Source organism: Eumetopias jubatus, unplaced genomic scaffold (genome assembly GCF_037043125.1).
Source record: "Eumetopias jubatus isolate StellerSeaLion01/CBP00866 unplaced genomic scaffold, mEumJub1_p1.0 scaffold_17, whole genome shotgun sequence".
Taxonomy (NCBI): Eukaryota; Metazoa; Chordata; class Mammalia; order Carnivora; family Otariidae; genus Eumetopias; species Eumetopias jubatus.
In genome coordinates this window covers 72,706,146-72,727,349 of record NW_028274823.1, presented here as the reverse complement: position 1 = coordinate 72,727,349, position 21,204 = coordinate 72,706,146, and the positions used below count along the sequence as shown (strand labels likewise).

General features: G+C 40.7%; 1 protein-coding gene across 2 annotated transcripts in view; it reads right to left on the bottom strand.

Annotated features, from left to right (window-relative positions):
• DISC1 (DISC1 scaffold protein) overlaps window positions 1–21,204 on the bottom strand; it is a 397,155-nt gene that overhangs the window by 223,533 nt on the left and 152,418 nt on the right. For both annotated transcript variants that reach the window (XM_088020223.1, XM_088020224.1), the window contains exon 9: window positions 9,745–9,933. In XM_088020223.1, coding sequence (XP_087876349.1) covers window positions 9,745–9,933 — 189 coding nt within the window. The remainder of the gene's footprint in view (window positions 1–9,744; window positions 9,934–21,204) is intronic.

Below are 21,204 nucleotides of genomic sequence, written 5' to 3'. Positions count from 1 at the left end.
AGGGGAAATTACTTTGCCTCCAAAGGTTGATGCATTGCTAGGATTCCAGACCGCTAGGGAATTTCAGTGTTTGGTGACCTTCTCAGGGCAGACGTGGAGTCTGGTATTCAGCCCCTACTGTTCCTCAGTCTCTAGGGGGGGAAAATGGCGTTTGGTGAAAGGCAAACAGACATTTGCCAAAGTCTAATTTTCTGTTTTGCCAATACAATTGGGACATACAGACCAGGGTCAAATGCTAGGTCACATACAGAGACAAAAGGAAGCTGAAATACTACAGTTACCTTGTCTGAGCAAGCCCAGGTTTCCTTTCATTAAGTACACCCAAAATCATAGTATATTTGCATTAGGTTCTTTCTTAGGGAAGGGTAATATAACATTTGGGGATACATGAAGTATAAAGCAGCCATAGTAGCATATACAAAAAGGGAGATGTTCAAAATAGGCTAAAATAACCAAAAGTTAAACATCGTTTTGGTAAATAAAAGGAGAATTTAAAAGTTTGGTTATAATTAAATCTCAAAGCAAAGTATGCAACCAGTTGTTAATGAGTCATGAAGACCTTGGAAAGTATAATGTCAAGACAAAAATACAATTACATTATATAACTGTGGGAGCATGCAAAATACAAGCATATCTGGTTTATAAATTTTTGATGTTGTCAAGTCAGTAGGTCTTTAAGCAACTCTTGATGGTTTCTGCCATGCTATAAATATTAAACTTCAATGCATTAGCTTAGGATTGCCCACCCCTATGGTGATAAACCCTCCCTCCCCAATTGTATAAAAACCTGAGGGAAAACAGATGAGACAGGATGGCTATCCCCAAATACGAGTGTGGTGGGCCCAGGGCAGCAAAAAGTGGAGCAACAAAGCAATCAGGGCAGGAAAACATTGATCAGCATACCCTCTTCTCCTTTACAAGAGCTGAAAAATCAAATTAACAACAAATAATGGTCTCTCAAAAAAAAAAAAGTACTGTCTCTCTTGGGTTCCTAAACATATGGCAGCTTCAAAGAAGAGGAAGTAGCCGAGGAAAATGGCAGGAGGTCATGACTCATGGCAATGTCAAAGAGGAAAACAAGATATTTCATACAAATGTAATCACTGGGGTGCCTGGGTGGCTCAGTCGTTCAGCGTCTGCCTTCAGCTCAGGTCATGATCCCAGGGTCCTGGGATCGAGCCCCGCAACGGGCTCCCTGCTCAGTGGGGAGTCTGTTTCTCCTTCTCCCACTCCCCCTGCTTGTGTTCCTCTCTCGCTGTGTCTCTCTCTGTCAAATAAATAAAATCTTTAAAAAAAAATGTAATCACTGGAAAAAATTGTGACAGCAGAAAACATGTCACAGCACCAATAAAACTGAATTCAGTAAAACCTCACAGAATTGGACTCAATTTAAGAAAACAATCAGTCCTAATTCCTCAAAGCCCTGAATTACAGAATATGTTAAATGTTTTATTTGAAAATGCAAAAACTCACTCAAAGAAGCTCAGAAAGAAGACCATCACATTTTGCAAGTTGGATTCCTTATGACCAATAGGATAGCACAGCAGTAAGTTCATAGGCAAACAGGGCTTGTGGTAGTCCTCCACCAGAAACTCTGGATAGTATGTCAACCCACTTATGAATGCCTGTACTTGCAGGAATACAGAGGAAAACACTGACATTTAAGCATTTTAGAACAGGAAACAGAACTATCAACAGTTCTTTGAAAACATATCAAAAAGTGGTTTGAAGTTAACAAATACGTATCCAATTACATTGTTACAGTTGAACTTTTTTTCCTACTGGCTGCAGAATGCTAGGCCCCTCTTAGTCACCCTTCCACAATAAAAGATTTCGGTTTTAATACAGAATATGTTGTTATCATAACGATTATAACCTATAGGATCTCCCATCGAGTGAAATGATCCATCTGATATCAGGAAGTTGCAGATAGCACATCATCGTTTCAGGTATGAAATACAGAGAGCATACTTACAAATTTCGAAAGTGAAAAAAAAAACTATCTTTTCAGGGTATGCAACATCCTCTAGAGGAGATTTTTAGTGGACTCTGTTTTCATAGTCATGACTATGAGTGCAGCATTTAGGTAGGGTGGTGAGGGTTAGGGTTAGGGTTAGGGTTAGGGTTAGTTTCTCTACTCAACGGATGAGTAGAGAAACTCATGTTATGAATCAAGTTCATGAAGAACATAAAAGTGTGGACAAAAAAGAATTCAAATCCTGGCTCCTACCTCTCATGTCCATGTGCCCCTGGACAAAGCTCTGACCCTCTCTAAGCCTCAGCATCTTCATCTATAAAACAGAGACCGTGCTGGAGCCGGCCACACACTGTCCAGAGGATTAGGCAGCTAAATAGGCGTCGAGACTTGGCTCAGTGCCTGGCGCAGAGTAAGGGCTTATGAACAAAAAGAAAAGTAATCCACATTTATAACTGAAGAGAATGTGACAACATACAGGGGATCACTCCTCCCTTTGCAAGAACATAGTAAATCCATAATAGCTACAGTTAATCTGTGCACACAGCAAGGGGTCCAATAAGCACACGCTGAATATATACAATGAATATATACAATGAAGAGCAAAGGAGGAAGAAATCTTAAGAGAACGCATTTTTAAACTTATAAGGATCTGTATAAAAGGTCATATGAATACCTCTATGAATACTTTAGAATTGAGTTCTACTAATTTTAAGTTCTAATAATCATAATAAGAACGATATGTTTTCGAGTCATAATGCTGAAGTTGTTAACTGAGGGTGGCACCACTCCCACAAAGGGACATTTAAAAATGGGGGTGGGAGGAAGAGTCACCCAAAAGACAATGATCCAGATGTGAAGCACTCTGCAGGACATGGTATGGTCTTATGCAACGGATTACCCTTCAACCAAACCACAGCCAACAGACTCTCCTCTAGGAATCATGGCATTCTGCCTAACCACCATTCCTGGCTTAATCTTCAGGAGGGAGCGTATGAGCATGAGTCTGTGTGTGTGTGCACGTGCAAACCAATGTCATCAAAAGCCTAGAATCCAGAGGAAATCGAGAAAGACTAGGAAAGACACTGTTGCCAAGAATGATCCACCAGACCCTTCAGAGTCACGTGCACCCACCCTATTACCTAGAATCATGTTCCTGCTCCAAACAAATAAGCATATCAAAAAACTGTATATTGTAATTGGGTATGAAATACAATTAAAATCATCATTGCATTCCACCTAGGGGATATATGACTGAAGTATTGGGAAGGGAATATAGAAAGCAAATCAGGAGACAGGTGGAAAAGAAAGTAACAAGTAAGGATTTCTAAAAAAATCACACAGAAATAGGAGATCGGAAATGGTAGAGAGCAAGGAAAAGAACAAAGTATGGATCCAACTGTGGGAATGTGAGACCAGAGGGACTAGTAAATGGGGGCTTTGGTGGCCTCAGGGACTGAGGGTCTGATTCACTCTGGACCATGAAAGCCTAACACAGAGCCTGGCATACTGTAAGTGCTCAATAAATGCTCAGAGAAATGATGCATGGAAAGATGAAAATACTGTGTTATACGTGAAGCGACTGAGAAGCAGGTAAGATACAGTGCCTTGCAAAAGATCAGTCATTCATCAAGCCTCACGCCGTGATGACTCTCTATGCCAGGTGTTTCACCGATGATGAGCAAGCAACAGAAGGGAAATGAAACTAAGGCCTCCTACATCTGAACACAGGCTTTTTACACTGTTGTAGAGAGGCCTCCCAAAGGAATTATCACAATTTTTTGATAAAAGAGGGGGGGAGTTCATTGCAAATGTCAAGCACAGAAATTCACAGGCAAAATCAGAGATGCAAGGATATAACTAGAAAAGGAAAAAAATATGGAGAGAAATTTAAAAGGCAAGTATATATTTAACTGATAAAATAATGATTTTATTAATAAGATTAATCAATGATAAATAGAGATGTAAAAGTTCAGCCCATGAAAAACCTGAGAAAGGAAAGATTATGACATTTTTTAAAAGAAGTTTTTCTCTCAAAGTTCGTATTATCTATGTTCTTAAATCTAAACAAAGATTTCTGCTTTAGAAAGGCAAATGCAAATAGGATATTGCCCATATAACAATCTAAGTTCTGCCACATACAGAACCTGCAGCACACCTCTGGTTCCAAGACAAACTGCTTGGTCCTTGGTCATCAAGAGCTCAATTGCTGTTCTGGCCCCAAGAGAGCAAAGTTGTCTACCACGCAGACCTTCCTCAAAGTTCAGAGGGAAAAAAGTGACATTTGGTGAATATTTCTATAGAATATGATCTCTGGCTACTCTTCTACATTTCTAGTCTCATATTTGAATCATGTCAGATCACTGGAAGTTTCCATACTTAAACGTAATTAGCCTGAGCCTTTACTAATTCATTTCCATGGTATTATCATTTCACATGTTTCTTAAAAATTTGGGAGATTTTAGAACGACTCTTTTCTAAATCCTTTTTGCCAAAACACTGGATCAAAATTTTTGTGGAAAAATACGACCACACCCACACATCTAAGATATGTATACATTTCAGTCTATCCATGAACTCCTGCTTTGAAGGCATCCCCCTTTCCAGGAGGGATTGGTAACAGCCACATGGAGAGTGTTTTTGCATTTGTTATGAATCTGTTCATGAGGACTTTCAGTATGCTCTCAAAAAAAAAAAAAAAAAAATGCCTTTAAGCAGAGCCTAGGTAGCTCAGTCCGTTAAGCATCTGACTCTTGATTTTGGCTCAGGTCATGATTTCAGGGTTGTGAGATCGAGCCCCGTGTCAGGGGCTTGAGATTCTCTATCTGTCCCTCCCCCTCTGACCGTCCCCTCCCCCACTTGCACACGCACTCTCTCTCAAAAAAAAAAAGGCCTTTAAGAATTTAATACCACTCCACATTCCTGAAAACTTTGTGCTTTTAGCTGCTTTTGAGGAAGATGGATGACACTTCAGTTGTCTTTTTTGCTCTGGTTCCTAGGAAGCTCATTATCACATCATATTCTCAAACAGAATAATTAATACTTGTCATTGGCTTTTCTTCCATCTCAACTCTCAAATTTTATTTTTTTTGTTAATTGTGTTGTTTACATCTCCATTATATGTTTTCTCCATTTCCTCCCCATACACGGACACACAGACACACACACACACACACACACACACACACACACACACACACACGGCATGCAAATTCTATTCTTCTGTTCTAATTTTTCTTCAAAATTTCTTCTAAATACATCCAATAAATGTGGAAAGGGAGTTACCGCCCATATATGCAGAACTTGTAAAGTGCAGGATCTCTAAACTGAAGATCTTTTCTTAACAGGTGTGAGGTGACTTCTAAAAGAAGCTTCACCTGTGGACTTTCAGAATTCAAGGAACACATATCTCACTAGAGAATGTCATACTTCCATCAGCTATTTCAAGCTCAAAAGTTATGCGGTAGTCCAAAAGTCAGGGCAGGATGATGTCAGCGTGGACCTACGGTCTTTCTAATCTAAATCAGAAGTAGGCCTCCCTTATGCACAGAAGATGCATCCAAGACCCTCATGGATGCCTGAAACCGCAGAGTACTGGACCCTCTGTATACTACATTTTTTATTATACGTGTATACCTATGATAAAGTTTAACTTACAAATTAGGCACAGTAAGGGATGACCAACAATCACCAATAATAAAATAGAATAATTACACTGTAATAAAACTTTTGTGAATGTGGTCTCGCTCTTTCTTTCAAAATAGCTTGTGTCGTACTCACCCTTCTTGTGATGATGTGAGGTGATGAAATGCCTACGTAATGGGATGAAGTGAGGCGAGTGACAGAGGTGCTGTGACACAGCGTGAGGCTACCAGTGACCTTTAGATGATTCATCAGGGGGATCATCTTCCTGACGAGGGTCGATTGCAGGTAACCGAGACCATAGAAAGCAAGACTGTGGATAAGGGGGAAGTACTGGACTAGCCCCAAACCATAACTGAAAAAATTGACTTCTCTCCAACTTTATTACACTAAAAAAACTGCTCCTCATCTGTCCTCCACTTGTTCTTACTCATTGAAAGGCAAATGAGTTAAAGCTGAACACAGCCAGCCATCACTCCCAGGAAAAACGAAATCCCGCCATTTGATAGCTGCACAGAGAATCCCTTTACGTACTTTACGGACCCTCTATACGAATTCCTGACAGCTCAGTGGGCCACAGACCCTGCCAGATTTTTGAGCTACATCTGCAGTATCTTTTCTATTCAGGCAGCTGGTATAAAGTGGGGAAATTCATTAACATGCTAATGATGTCCTATTTAAAATTCTAGCCCTGATTATTCTGTGATTAAATCTCTCCCCTTGACGTCTGCTTCCTTTATATCTGAGTTATAGTGCGAAATCAACAATATTAATAAAGTACAATACAGATTATCAATTTATACACAAGGGATGGAAAAATTTATATAAATCTCAAGGTTGTCTTTTTGCTGAAAAGCAGATATAGCAAACTAAAAAAGTTACTTTTTTTTTTAATCTCAGCCTCCCTTAAAAAAAAATGAAATCCACAATAATTAAAGGTTTATAGTTAATCTCCACAAGTAATCAGGGGTTGAAAGCATTTCATTCATTTCACTGTACTTAAAGTTGCTCAGAATTCAAACGTGTTCTCCTTAAGTCTTAAGAAGAGCTGATACAGGTTAAAACACACCCCCTTCTTGTCTCTTCACACACTGTGTATCACTGTGACAAAGTCAATGGATTCAGTGATGATTTCTGTCTCCCTCTGCCCTTGATTATTCTGGCACATTTCAGGACTTTTTCATCATATTGTTCTGTCTGCTCACACCCCAATATGAATATCCCACTCAGACAACTCAAGCATCTTCCACGAAAGACAATCAAACCTACCTCTGTTCTCACTAAATTAGAAAATGAATTTGAAGAATTAAAAAAGAAGAAGAAGAAGATCCAAGGTCTGGGTCTGTAATTCAAAGTAGAGGAGTAAAGGAATAATATGGAAATAAAGGAATGTCTCATTTTAACATCTGGCCCCATTAAATGAACAAATACTTATGGTATATTTACTATTTTCAAAGACACCATGCTGGATACTGTGACAAAACAAATGAAACATAAGGACAGTGCTTTTCTTTGATTTCAATTGAGCCAGCCACAGAAAATGTAACAATATTGTAAATGATCAGCAAAACACTTCCCATCGATAAGAGTTTTCTGTGTGACAGAGACTGCTAATTGCTCCCCAAAACTGCAAATCTCTCCTTCTGCTATAGAACCAGAACCCCTGGCTGGACTTGGACATACATGTGGCTGGGTCAGCCATCTTGGACCAAATGTTACCTGTCCAGGGGTACAGATGAACTAAATAGAAGAGCCTGGGTCCCTGACCATCAGAGAGTTACTTATCCATGGTTGCCACATTCTGCAACCATGCTAGAAACCAAAATCTGGTTTATTAAAGAATTCTACATATTGCTTATTTCTTAAATAGTCTTATTTTAAAACACTTTATCTAAGGATAAGAAGAATCAGCTCATAAGACATACACACGTATGCATACTATTCCTTTGTATTTGCTCTACATTTAAAGCTCTACATTTAGAGCTCCCTCTAAATCTTTAATTCTCAAAAGCCAACAAATGACAAACTATGGACTTTGGCCTGGTTTTATTGCATTTCAATAAATAAAAAGCTTCAATCTACTAAGGAATTCATTATTTATTTATTTATTTATTTATTTATTTATCTCCCATTACTCTCATCAACCCAAGATTATTAATTTGGTTGACCTAATGCCAAGTCACCTCAGATTGGTTAAGAATTACCTTCAGCCTAAAGCATGGGGAAAAGGGTAGCTGATCCAGCAAAATCTAAGTCTAAAACATAAAGAACTCTTTCACTATCTGCAGCTTAGAATCACTGATGGTAACAATCTCTCATTCCATTTGTTTATGTTTTTTTATTCATCATTTTGAAGATACTTAGTAAAGTGACAAGGATGAGATTCAAAAAATATGGATGAGATTCAAAAAGTACTACATGGCTCATTTTTTCTTTTTAAGAGATATATATGGCTTTCAAGAGCTCAACTGTTCAAATGAAAATATTGCTTGACTAAATTTGTCCGAATTTGTTCACATCTTCTTTATTCTCGGATACAATAGATTCCCCCATATTGTGCCAAAAATTATGGAGTGACAACATGAGAAATTTCATAGTTTTTATTGTTTAGACATTTAAAAAGTCTATAGCTATAATTCATTTAAAATATCCAATGATCATTCCTATCATGACTTCATGAAGCACAGCATCACATCTTAGGAAAAAGTGTTGTTAATCCCTCAGTACCCTAGTTATATAGTCAGACTCAAAGGTAGAGTCTCTACATATTTGGCAGAAAAGAAGGCTTGGCCTACAGAAGTGGAGAAAGAAAGATAAGAAGCTCTCAGTTGTTTAGCCAGGTTAGGCTTGCCCAGTGGGAAGAAGACACCATAACAACTGAGTATCCTATCTGTGATTCAAATAACTGAAACCTATTTCTACAACTGAGTAAGCCTTTCAAACACAATTTATTCATAGTGAAAAGATACACCTAATTTCTGCTAACTAATTTCATACTTCCTTACCTGGTTTTAAATACTAATCTTCATTTACTTCAATCTGTGGAGTATTTTCAAATAGCCGTATTTCAAATGTGGCTACCTAACATTCCCATTTTTTTCCTTATTTCTTTCTAAGTAAGAATGCTTTGTAAATATAGTTACTTATTAGTAGACAGGTCTTTCATTTTCCTAGTAAACATTCATTTAGGGACCATGATATACTATATACGACCTCTAGCCTCCAGCAGCTTCTACTTCCTAGAAGAAATGCAAGAGTGCACACACACACACACCTCAAAATCTTTGTAAGTTACCTCATTTAATCTGTACCGCTTAATCAGCCTATGAGCTGGATATTCTTCTTCTCATTTTACCAGTAAAAAAACAGGTTCTAGCATCTAACATATTTTAAATCTGCATTTATTTCTCATGATTTCATTCTTCTGATTAGAAACTGAAACACTGTAAATTCTTTACATTTTTTTGAAAGAAGGAAGTTTTTACTGTATCAATTCAGACTGAACAAGCATCTTCTAAGACTGTCCTCCAGGGAGCAAACCTCAAGGTGACCTTAGTTACTCTTAACAACTGGAAAAGGAAAAGAACACAAGAGTACGGTAACTGCTCCGACAGGCAGAGACTTCAGTTAAGACAGCACTGGCCTCTTCTACACCATTCTTCCGGAGAAAGAAGCTCTCAGGAAAAACTCACACACCGAAGAGCCACTTCATGGTCTTTATTCAGTTTTCTGAGTCAGCAGGCTCTTGTCTGTGATTGTGCAAGCCAGAAGACTGAGCCAAGGAACAAAAGGAACATAATTGTCAAACAGAGAAAATTCTCAAGACCTGTGCCAAGGGAGAGATTGCTCTAAATAATCACAAGGCCATTAGCAAATCCAGGGCAGAGGAGGGGGAGAAAAGACAGAAAAAGGAAAGATGTCACATGTGAATAGCAAAATAAAAGCTGACAAGTAATTCTACCCCATTTGCCAAGGCTCCTGCCAAAAAAAAGCCTCCAGGAAAAGTGTCATGTGCTCCAGGATGCCTTTCACATCGATGCTCACATGAGACACAGAACATCCTGCCTGGCCACCTAGTACAATCAACAGCATGAATAGTTCGCCAACCAACAGTTGTGACTACTTACCGTAGGCAGCTTCCCCCTGGTCCAGCTCCCTTCTCAGTCGGCTGTAATCTTCCTTAACACTGCCCAGCTTTTGGACATTCCTGGAACTCAGCACCCGAAGCTTGTCCAGGAGTCCCTCCAGCCCTTCCCTTTCTGCTGTTAATGATTTAATCTCCTCTGTGAGCTCCTTGGCTGTAGAGAAATGGCTTCCTGCAAGAGAGAAGGAGGGAAAACAAGTTTGACAGCATCCCCACACATGGAAGATTTAGCAACAGCTAATGTGCACCAACCGTATGGAGAAAGAGGGCTGAGCTCTGCAACTGCATCCAATTGCATGAATAGTCTTCCATGGAGGAATATGGAAAAACACCGACTGTCTCCTTCAACTGGGAAAACCACCAGTCTCTTTATCACTTTATTTTTGTTAGGTCTGTTTTAAAGCTTCCATTAGCTAATTTGTGTCCTTGTGAAACACAATGAAACAAAAAAGTCCCAGTGAAATCCAGGGAAACCACATGGTATGTGGTATGACTCCATTCAAATATCCAAATGTCAAACAGTTGAAATATTATAGTAGAGTGGAAAGGGACTAGCCATTGGAGTCAGACTGGACCTAAATTCAAATCCTAGTCCTCCTGTTACTCAACCTGCATGACCTTGAGCAAAGAAATTAACATACGTAATTTCAGGGCAAACTTCTCATAAAATATGATTGTACTAACACCTGCATCAGGTGGCTTCAAGAATAAACGTGAAATTCTGTAAAGCACTAAGCAAAATATATCATGCATTGAATCTAGCAAGGTTGCAATTATATTTCTAAATATCAACAGCAAGTAAGTAGAAGATGATTTTTTTTAAATACCATTTACAAGATATTTTAAAGCTCAAAATACTTAGGGATAAATTTAAAGAAACATGTGCAAGACCTCCACACAGAAAACCATTTTAAAAACTTCTGAGAGAAATTTAAAAAGACTTAAGCAATCAGAAAGACAGAATACTATATATATACCTATATTGGAAAATCGAATATTTTTAACATTTCTATCTTCCTCAAATTCATCTATTCATTCAATACAATTCCAATCAATATCTCATGATGGTCTTTTGTAGAAACTGACAAGCTTATTCTAAAATATAAAATAAAATGCACAAGGTCTAGATCAGCCAAAAAAAAAAAAAATCCTTGTAAGGTAGAATGAAGAGAATATATATTACTTGATTTCAAATTAATGCTGAAGCTACAGATCAAGACAGTATGGCATTGGCATAAAGATATATAGATAAAACAGATCAGTGGAATAGAATAGACAGTCCAGGAGTAGACCACACTCACACAGTCAATTGATTTTCAACCAAAGTGCCAAAGTAAGTCAATAAGGAAAAGAGAGTACAACTGACCCTTGAGCACCACAGGTTTGAACTGTGCGTGTCCATGTGTATGTGGATTTTTTTTTAATAAATACAGTACAGTACTGTGAATATATTTTCTCTTCCTTATGATTTTCTTAATAACATTTTCTTTTCCTTCCTTTACTTTGTTGTAAGAATACAGTAGGTAACACACATAACATACAAAATATGTGTTAATCAACTATTTATGTTATTAGTAAGGCTTCTGGTCAACAGTAGGTTACTAGCAGTTCCATTTTGGGGAAGTCAAAAGTTAAACTCAGATTTTTGACTGTGTGGGGGGATGGCACCCTTAACTCCCACATTGTTCATGGGTCAACTATATTTTCAACACATGGTAATTGAACAACTAGCTACTGAAATGGGGAAACATTAGCTTTCATCCATACTTCAAACCATACACAAAATTTAATTAGAGATGGATCACAGACCTACACATAGCAGCAAAAACTATAAAGCTGATAGAATAAAGTATAGAATACTTTCCTAACTTTGGAATAAGCAAAACTTTGATTAGGACCCAAAAAACACTAACTACAAAAAAAAGAGAGAGAGATAAATGGACTTCATCACAATTAAAAACCTCTACTCATCAAAAATACCACTAAGAAAATGAAAAGGCATGCCACAGACTGGGAGAGAATATTCATAATATGTATATCTGACAAAGGAGTCGAATCCTACACCCAATAATTAAAACACCAATGACCCCACTGAAAAATGGGCAACTGATTTAACAGGCATTTTACAGTGTAAGATATGCAAATGGCTGGTGACCATATGAAACCGTGTCGGTGGTTATTAGTTACCAGAAAAATACAAATTAAAGTCATAGAGACTCCACTACAAAACCATTCAGATGGCTCAAATGAACCAGACCAAAGCTGTCTAGCGGGCAAGGATGCAGAGCTGCGGAGCTCTTGTACGTAATGGGAGTGTCGATGGCACAACCACCTGAGAAGACTTCTGTCTGTTTCTCATAAAGTTAAATACACACCTGTGTGTGGACCCAAAAAATCTACCTCCAGGTATTTACCCAGGAGAAATGAAAACATGTAATCCAAAAATAGTTGTACTCGATTGTTCATAGTGGTAGCCCAAATAAAACAACCTAAATGTCCACCAAAGGGAGAAAAGCAGAAACAGGGTCCCATCTACACAATGGAAGAATATTCAGCCATAGAAAGGCACCAGCTCTTCATATACACAATGACATGGGGGAATCTCAAAAAAACAAAAAAAAAACATGAATCCATTGATACTAAGTTCTGGCACAGGCAAAACGGATCCATGGTGAAATATATCAGAATGGAGGCTGTCTGGGGAAGGGGGGTGATGACTGGGAAAGGGCACAAGGGTGATGTTTCTGGAGGAATGAAAATATCTTGATAGAGTTGCAGACAGTAGGTATCAAAATTCATACAACTGGGCACTAAAGACCTGTGCATTTCACTGAATATAAATCATACCTCAATAAAAAAAGGAAAAAATATATTAGGGAAAATTTTAATATGAAAATTACATCATAAATTAATAAGCATATCACATTAGTGAGTGCTCCATAAATAATAGTTATTGGGGTTTTGGGGTTTTTTTTAATATTTTATTTATTTCTTTGAGAGAGAGAGCATGAGTGGGGTAAGGGGCATAGGGAGAAGCAGACTCCCTGCTGAGCAGGGAGCCTGATGGGACTCGATCCCAGGACTCTGGGATCATGACCGGAGCCGAATGCAGACATTTAACCAACTGAGCCACCCAGGAACCCAATAATAGTTATTGTTATCAGGGGGCTCCATGATGTTTCCACAATAACAGTTATGAACATTTTCTCCTCTACCTTACCACAACCCTAAGAGGGAAGTTATGCCCTATGTTATCTATTCTGAGATGCACCCTTTTTCCCCCGATGTTAACAGCTCTGAGATTGCCATCAGCCAGGAGGTAGTCAGGATGAAGCTGTTACTACATGATTGTCATTCTCAGTGGCCTGGTGGACCATCTGCAAGGTCCTGGCGTTTCAAAGTAAAAACCATTTCAGGATCATTGGAGACCTGGCTATTGTCTGAAAACCATCTATCATAATGGATTTATAACATCAGGAAAGCACCATCATTTAAAACTTGAAGAACCGTGTTGCAGCTTGGCAGAAGACCCTAGAGAAAACAGCAGTTCAGTCTCGGAGGGAAAAAAAAGTTGCATCACCAACAGTTTCACTGATGCAGAGGGTGATAATGGGTGAAAAACATGAGCTCCGACTACTTTGAGGCACAATGTGTTTCGGAACACTCAGACTCCGAATATGAAGATGTTTTAGGAAAACCTTGAGTGATTAAGTTTCCTTTCAAAAAGGATTTTTCAAAAGCCCAAATACATCAAAGAGGACTATTTCAATAACTATAAAATAAAAACTCTAAGCCACAGAAAGCATTATATCATTGTTTAATTGACAGCGATTTTTCTTTCTTCGTAGTGTATAAAATAATGTGCATTTTATGTTCACTGAAATACATGTTATCTCTGCTTTATAGTGGCGAAAACTGAAACCTAGAGAAAAAACTGTCTTGCTGAGGTTACATAGCAATAAAATGGAAGGCAGGTTTCCAACTCAAACATAACTCTGGAATCCTTCTTAGGTTCTAAACTATGCTATTTACTGCTTTATTATTATTATTTAAAAGGCAGATTTCAACCCGATATAAATGGGAGAAACAGGACAAAATGCTTTCCCACTTTAAGGGCATTCTGATACCCAGCACTTATCATTTCTGTCACTGACATCCATAGTTTCCAACTCCATGACTGGATAAATATCTTTTGAGACCCTATTTATTGTCTATCACTTAAGTGGGCAAATACAGGCGAGAACAGAGCACCACCCTGCTCTCCAGGAAGTCACCATTAAATAAAGAGGAGAAGATGTATTCTAAGAAATGGGCAAAGATGCTCTAGGAGAGCTCAGAGAAGAAAGATTGTTCTAGAAGGGGAGGCAGAAGCAGGTTTCACGAGGAAAGAATATAAGGTTTCCAAAACAAGAAACAGAAACCTGGTTAGAGAACAAAGACCTTGTCTTCCATGGGTGGCAGGAGGTGTGTGGCCAAGGTGGAGACTAGGCCCACAAAGAAGGTGGATCCAAACAGCAGAGCGACCAAGATGCCAAGCTGATGGGCTTGACCCATTTAGGAAAAACAAAGTCCAGATAAGGAGAGCAGCCTGGGCTTCCACAAGCTTTGAGCTATAAACAGCAACACAACTGAATTGTTTCCTGGATCCGTGGTTTCTTTCTCGAACAATGACCAAGTTAGGGCTGCTGTGGACAGAGCCCCCATGGAGGGCCACTAAGAACCTCAAGTTTGATGGGTACAGATTTCCCATTTGGGAAGATGAAAAAAGTTCTGGAGGTGGATGGTGGTGATGGTTGCACAGAAATGTGAATATACTTAATGCCACTGAGTTGTACACTTAAAAACGGTTAAAAGGGCAAATTTTATGTGAATGTAGATTTCATCATAATAAAAAGATGTCCTTTAAAACAAAACAAAACAAAAAAAGAACCTCAAGGGACGTGTCCCGTGCCCAAGGTGGTTTGGGGAAGACCAGCCCAGAGGTGTGACTGCCTCTAGACAGGCCAGCCACAGGCACAATGTGGTGCCTTCAAATGTCCCTTCCCCGCCTGGGCTCAGGGAGCACCAACCTTTCTGCTGGACCATATATTCAAGCAAGAGAGGTGACCAAAAGTGAGGTAGGCGCCAACTGTGTCCCCAGGGACACCAGGCAAAATACACCACAGTGTGCAATCTCCTCCTACAAACAGTTCGGAAAGAATAAGACCTCTAAAAACAAATCAGAGGGGCACCTGGGTGGCTCAGTAGGATAAGCGGTGCCTTTGGCTCAGGTCATGATCCCGGAGTCCTGGGATCGAGCCTCAAGTCGGGCTCCCTGCTCAGCGGGGAGCCTACTTCTCCCTCTGACCCTTCCCCCTCTTGTGCTCTCCTTCTCTCTCTCTCTCTCTCTCTCAAATAAATGAATAAAGTCTTTTTTTAAAAAATCAGAAAAGACTACATAGGCAGGGTGAGTGACTGCAGAGAAGTTTTGCTGGAATGACAGGAAACACATCTTCAGATACCCCTGCAACTCATGGCAAGCTCTAGAGGCCAGGGCCCTTAATAAAACATAAGAGAGATCATGAATTAAAACCTGGGTCCCTTCCTTGATCCTGAGGGAAAATGCATAGTGATAGACGTGTGCATTTTATATATGCAGAGAGAGTGCGAATTCCCAAAGAGACAGTTAATACCACAACCGAAGCCATGATAAAATGCTACACTGCCCCTGGTTAATATTTTATAAGCATTTCGGTCTCTGATCCAAGCCCATGAGGTAAATCCTGCTTGATTTAGCCCTCCCTGATTACTGAAACTGGCCAAGAGCTCTGTGATGAAAATACAGAAAAGTAAATGCTGATCCCTGAAGGAAGTCCCATCAGTGAGCCCGTGACCCCAATCTCAGTGACTCTAATAGGCTCCTTCCTAAATGCCACAGGAGGATTTGTGCAGATGAATGTCCCGCCTTTGCCATCATCCCACATGTATGCCTGCCTGCTCTTCAGCAAGAGAACCATACTTGGGCCTTCACAGAGGCTTTTTAAAGCACCTGTCAAAGTATTTTATTCTACAAAGGCCACCATTAAAACCCTCCAGGTGAATGCCAAAGCCAAAACTGACTTTATCCACTCTGTTCCTTCTAATTTTATCCTTCATCCTGAACTTAAATATCTCCCTCCTCTACTTCACAATGTCTGGGGTTTCTTTTTTGAGGTCATTATTTGAGAGTCTGATTTTATAGATTACGGGGCTCTTGTCAGAGCAGTTGTCTCATTTGGCCTTTCCAACAAGCCAGGATGGGGATCTTATAATGACTGTCCTTGATTTCCAGTTGAAGAAACTAAGACCCAGAGAGTCACCTTCCCAAGGTCACAAAGTTTTAGAGTTCTAAGATCCCACATGAGGTTACTGAATTTGAACTGCATTTTTCCAACCTCGTGTTAAGTGCATATTCTGCCAAATACAGCTCAATAAGTGACTTGGTCAAAACATGGCCACAAATCACCCATAAAGGGAGGGAGCACAAAGGGGGTCGAGGAATGAATCCTGTACTCAGGTAGGCTGTGTCACCTGGTCAGTCTCCAGCCCTCACTATGACTTTCATCTAGGGGGACATGCCACACACACACACACACACACACACACACACACACACACACACACACACACACACACACACACACACACACACACACACACACACACACACACACACACACACAGTACTGCATAGGTCCACAGACATTCCCATCTGTAATGATCTTCCTAAAATCATTCACGTTTACATACCCAAATTTGAGCTAACCTTCTCTACTGGAAAAAAGAAATAAAGCCAGTGCTGAAAATCATCAAACTCCAAAAATAATAGAGTGCTGCCTCTTTTTTTCTGGCACAACACCGTATCTTTTGAGGAACTCCAAGCTCCAGTACACGTGGTTAGGCAAGACTCATGCTCTGTCAGTCAGAGCCTCCCCCTCAGTGATGTCAAGGCCACGTGCTAGGAGCTTGCACTAGCAAAGCAAACACAACCAACCAGCACCCACCAACACTCCCCCCACCACGCCGCCACCTCTCCACCAAAGCTCCTTCAGCTGGAATTGGCCATTTTCTGTCGGTTTTGTTGCTCTCTTCCACTCACTATGACTTCCTGAAAGAGCAAAAAGCATTTTCGGTGAGCAGAGCCCTTTTGAACACCAGACATTTTAGACGGCCATATATTTCACGGAGAAGACGGGGAACATAACACCCGAACACGCGGGATTTTACGTAATACATAGACTGCTTCTAACAGCTTGAGAAAGGATGGTACCTGGTGAGAGACTAAATATACAAACAGACAATGGCCAGATCATCTCTAGAAATAGCACTCTGACCCGCAACCTGCAGCAACCTGCCCAGGAAATGAACCCCCATATCTACAATAACCAGTCCAGGAAGCCAGCCTGCTACAAGGGAGGCCGTAGGAAGCCAGATTGCTATTTCTAGTAATAATCCAGGAAACTAAGCAATCACTTCTGTAATAATTGGTCCAAAACGGCCAGGATTTTATTAATAACTGACAGCTTCCCTAATTTTTGGTCCTGCTTCCAACTTAGGTTGAGCCAGAGAAAGCCAAATAGGCTCCCCGAACCAATCACACAGGATGCTCTAATTAGCCTGCCTCTAGCTTCCCAGCCTCCCATCAGAACATACCTGAAGACTTCCCTTTTTGCTACTCCAAAGCTTTCCCACTTTTCTGCCTGCCTTTGCGTCTCTGCCAAAACACAGGTAATGGTGGCTGACTCCTTGCTATAGTAAGTTCTGAAACCACTTTCACTTCTTCTCATTTGGTGGGTCTCGTTTATTTCCACACTGGACAGACATCACCTTTGAAAAATCTTCGCTGGGCCTATTATCTCCTCCAACCATTGATCTAAATTGTTTAGAGAGAGGGAAACATTCTGAGCTTATCCAGAAAATCTTGTTTATGCCTAGACAGGCTTCCATTTAGACACTAAGGTATTTTAAGTGCAGCTAATTTTTATTCTCTGTAAAGGAAAAGTCAAATTGGATAGAACCATCGTTTAAAAAACAAATTGGCTTGGAGTACCTGAGACATCTTGGTATGCTACTTAGGAATAAATGGTGATCTGAACTGTTTGTTCCTTGGAAACTAGTAACGGGAGGCAGGTGGGCAAGAAAATATACCACAAACTGAGGGACACCCAAAGGAGGCATGAAAATAACAGATTCTGGAGATCAGCAATCAACAAATGAGGTGCATTTTTTCTTAACATAATTACTCTTCTTGACTGTCTTCTGAGTGCTGGGCAAAGCCCAAGACAAAAATAGCAGAGTGACTCAACAGATGGACGGCATCAACAACAGTGGGTGATCCAAGCAGGGAAAGGCTGGAGCCAGAAATGCATGCACCATGTCTCAGTATCAGAGCAATATCAGAAGCTGGGCATCAGAGAGCCAGGCTTTGAGCCTCAGGGAGGGGAAATGGTCAGAGCAGGGGAGGCCCTCTGCAGATGAAGACTGGGACACTCATCAGGTTACAGAGCACTGATGGGGGCAGAGCCCAGCTACAGGACCTGGGGACCCAACCAGGACTGGGTCTGAGCAGCAGTGCAGACCCAGGGTCCAAGACGGAAGGCCAATATGCAGGGAGGATGCTTGTTGGTGGATCTTACACGTAAGTTACCACCACTTAAATATCTTCTGTGTCTGGGCATGAAAAGTCTTGGAGTATCAACGAGGTCATAGCTGTGAGGAGGAGAGCATGCATACAGAGGGTAGAACTGGACTGAGCTAAGGCACAAGCACTCATCACCAGAGGCCAGTGGTTGGGCAGGGGCCTAGCACAGTTCTAAAGAAGGAGATGGGTCCGAACTTCTGATACTGACATCTTGACCACAGAGTCCAGATCAACCATACCCACTATGCACTCTCTAGAAAGTGTGGAGGTCAAAGCAATCAATCTGTGGGGCAGAGGATAGAGTTTCCAGTGAGGGTAGCAGAGAGGTGAAGAAGCCTTGTCTAGGCTGGGCTCCCTTTTCTGAAAGTGGATTCTTCAGCCCCAGTTCAGCCACCTGTCCCTGCCAGGGCCTGCCAAGATTACAGATTCATAGGCAAAATAAATGACCAGTGATGTTTTAAGTGACTAAATCCTGAGGCTGATTTATTATGCAACAATCAATAACGAGAACAGATTTTGGTGTCTGAATGCTGCTGTAACAAACCCCTAAAATCTGAGTCACTGACAGTGGGGACCAGGCGGCAGGCAGAAGCCTTGACAGACCTCAGTGAAGGCTAAAAGGGAAGCAAGAAAAATATAACTGGAAGCTGGAGGAAAGGGGACCCTTGCCATGTGGTAACAGAAAGTCTGGTATCATTATCAGCTGAAGCAATAGAGAAAAAAAGTTCCTAATGAAATTGGTCATACAGCCAAGGAAACTCCAGGCAGAACACAGAAGTGCATGCTGGTGTCCTGTCACTGCCTATGATTCAGTGCAAGAAAAGAGAAGCGAGCTAAAGAACACACTGTTAGGGGCACCTGGGTGGCTCAGTCCGTGAAACATCTGCCTTTGGCTCAGGTCATGATCTCAGGGTCCTGGGATGGAGCCCCACTTCAGGCTCCTTGCTCAGCAAGGAGTCTGCTTCTCCCTCTCCCACTGCCCTCCCCCACCCCCAGCTCGTGCTCTCTCTCTCTCTCTCAAATAAATAAATAAAATCTTTTAAAAAAATACATTGTTAAAAATAAAGGAGCTAGGACTTGGTGAGTCTGAAAATAAAACCATTTCTTATTCCCAGTCTCTACAGATAACAAATGATTCTTAAATTAAGAGAAGGTCTCAGTCTATAGAGCAAACCAAGGAGTGAATTGAAGAAACTTTCAGACAGACAAAAGGCCCTCTGGGAATCTTAAGGGCACCCCCTAAGGCCCTCTTCATTCAAGAGGGCATCCAAGAATCCTGAGGGCATTGCCCCTCAGCATTCTCACAGACAGACCAAAATAGAGAAAGACTTCTTTCTCTTGGAGAAGTTTGTCATGGCTTTTATTTAATGGAGTGAGGGTTTAGCGTTCTGAATATACTAAGATAGGTCTGTCAAGATCCTACAGGAAGTGCCTTTTCCCTGCTCAGGTCCTCCCCGCTGTGGAGCTTAGCTCAAAAGGAAACAGAAAGCACATTATGTCCAGAATGATGCCCACCCTGGCACTGGCACGGCCCGTGGGGACGGCCTGTGACTGGAAAGCCTGTTTGCCAACAGCCTACAGAATAATCAGGAAATAGGGAGGTTGAGAGGTGAGTTCCCATCCCAGTTAATTCAAGTCATCCCTCCTCCGGTCAGGCCTCACTGCTGTTCTCAGCTGATCAAAGAACTAAACACGAAACCCAGGCCCCATATGCAATATACCATCTTAAGAATTCTCCCTGGGATTCTAAAAAGAGATTATTCACATTTGAGAGAGGGATAGCTCTGCTGCCTAAATGATACATCTCCTCCCTTGGGCTTAATAGAAACACACCCACCTGTATTCCTCAGGAAGATATATGGATTAAGAAAGGCAAAAACACTATCTCAGAAGCAAGATTATGTTCATCTTCTTTTTTTTTCTCTTAGCAAATGGGGACATAATTTCAAGTAAATGGCATGTGAAGCTGTTAAGAGCCAAGCCCCACATTCACATTTCGATGTTGCTCCGGTTGTAAATAATATGCCTGACTGCACCAGGAACCAAATTGCTCGTTAGCTGCCAACATTAGTTGTTTAATGATCTGAAGAGCAAGCAGAAGCTGCCAATTATTGTATTCCTTCTTAAAATGCCATTTAAAACCCATACATGTAATTATTATACCTTTTCGTTAAATTTTTATGATTCTTCTGAAGCTGATGAGCTGCAGGTTCACTGAACCTATAAAACTCAGAGAATACTTGGAGGATGTCATGACACAACTGGGTTAAAAAATCCATGAATCACACCTGAACTTGAGCCCCTGCTCCGCCACCACTTAGCTAACTGAGTGAACTTAACCAAAGGACGTACCCCAGGGCCTCAGTCTCCTAATCTGTTCATTGGGACCACATAACTTTCCCTCCTACCTAATACAGCTGTTGTGAAAATGAAATAAAATAACAATACAGGGGAATGCTTAAAAGCACTCTTCAAATGATAGGGTAAGATACTATTTTCAGGGGTGCCTGGGTGGCTCAGTCGGTTAAGTGTCTGCCTTCAGCTCAGGTCATGATCTCAGGGTCCTGGGATCGAGCCAAACGTTGGGCTCCCTGCTCAGCGGGGAGTCTGCTTCTCCCTCTCCCTCTGCCCCTCTCCCCCCATTCATGTTCTCTCTCTCTGTCTCAAATAAAATAAAATCTTTTAAAAAAGAAAGATACTATTTTCAGAGACCTACTAATTAATGGGAAAATATATTCCTAATAACTACCAGATGAAGGATCAATTATGATATACTGAGAATCC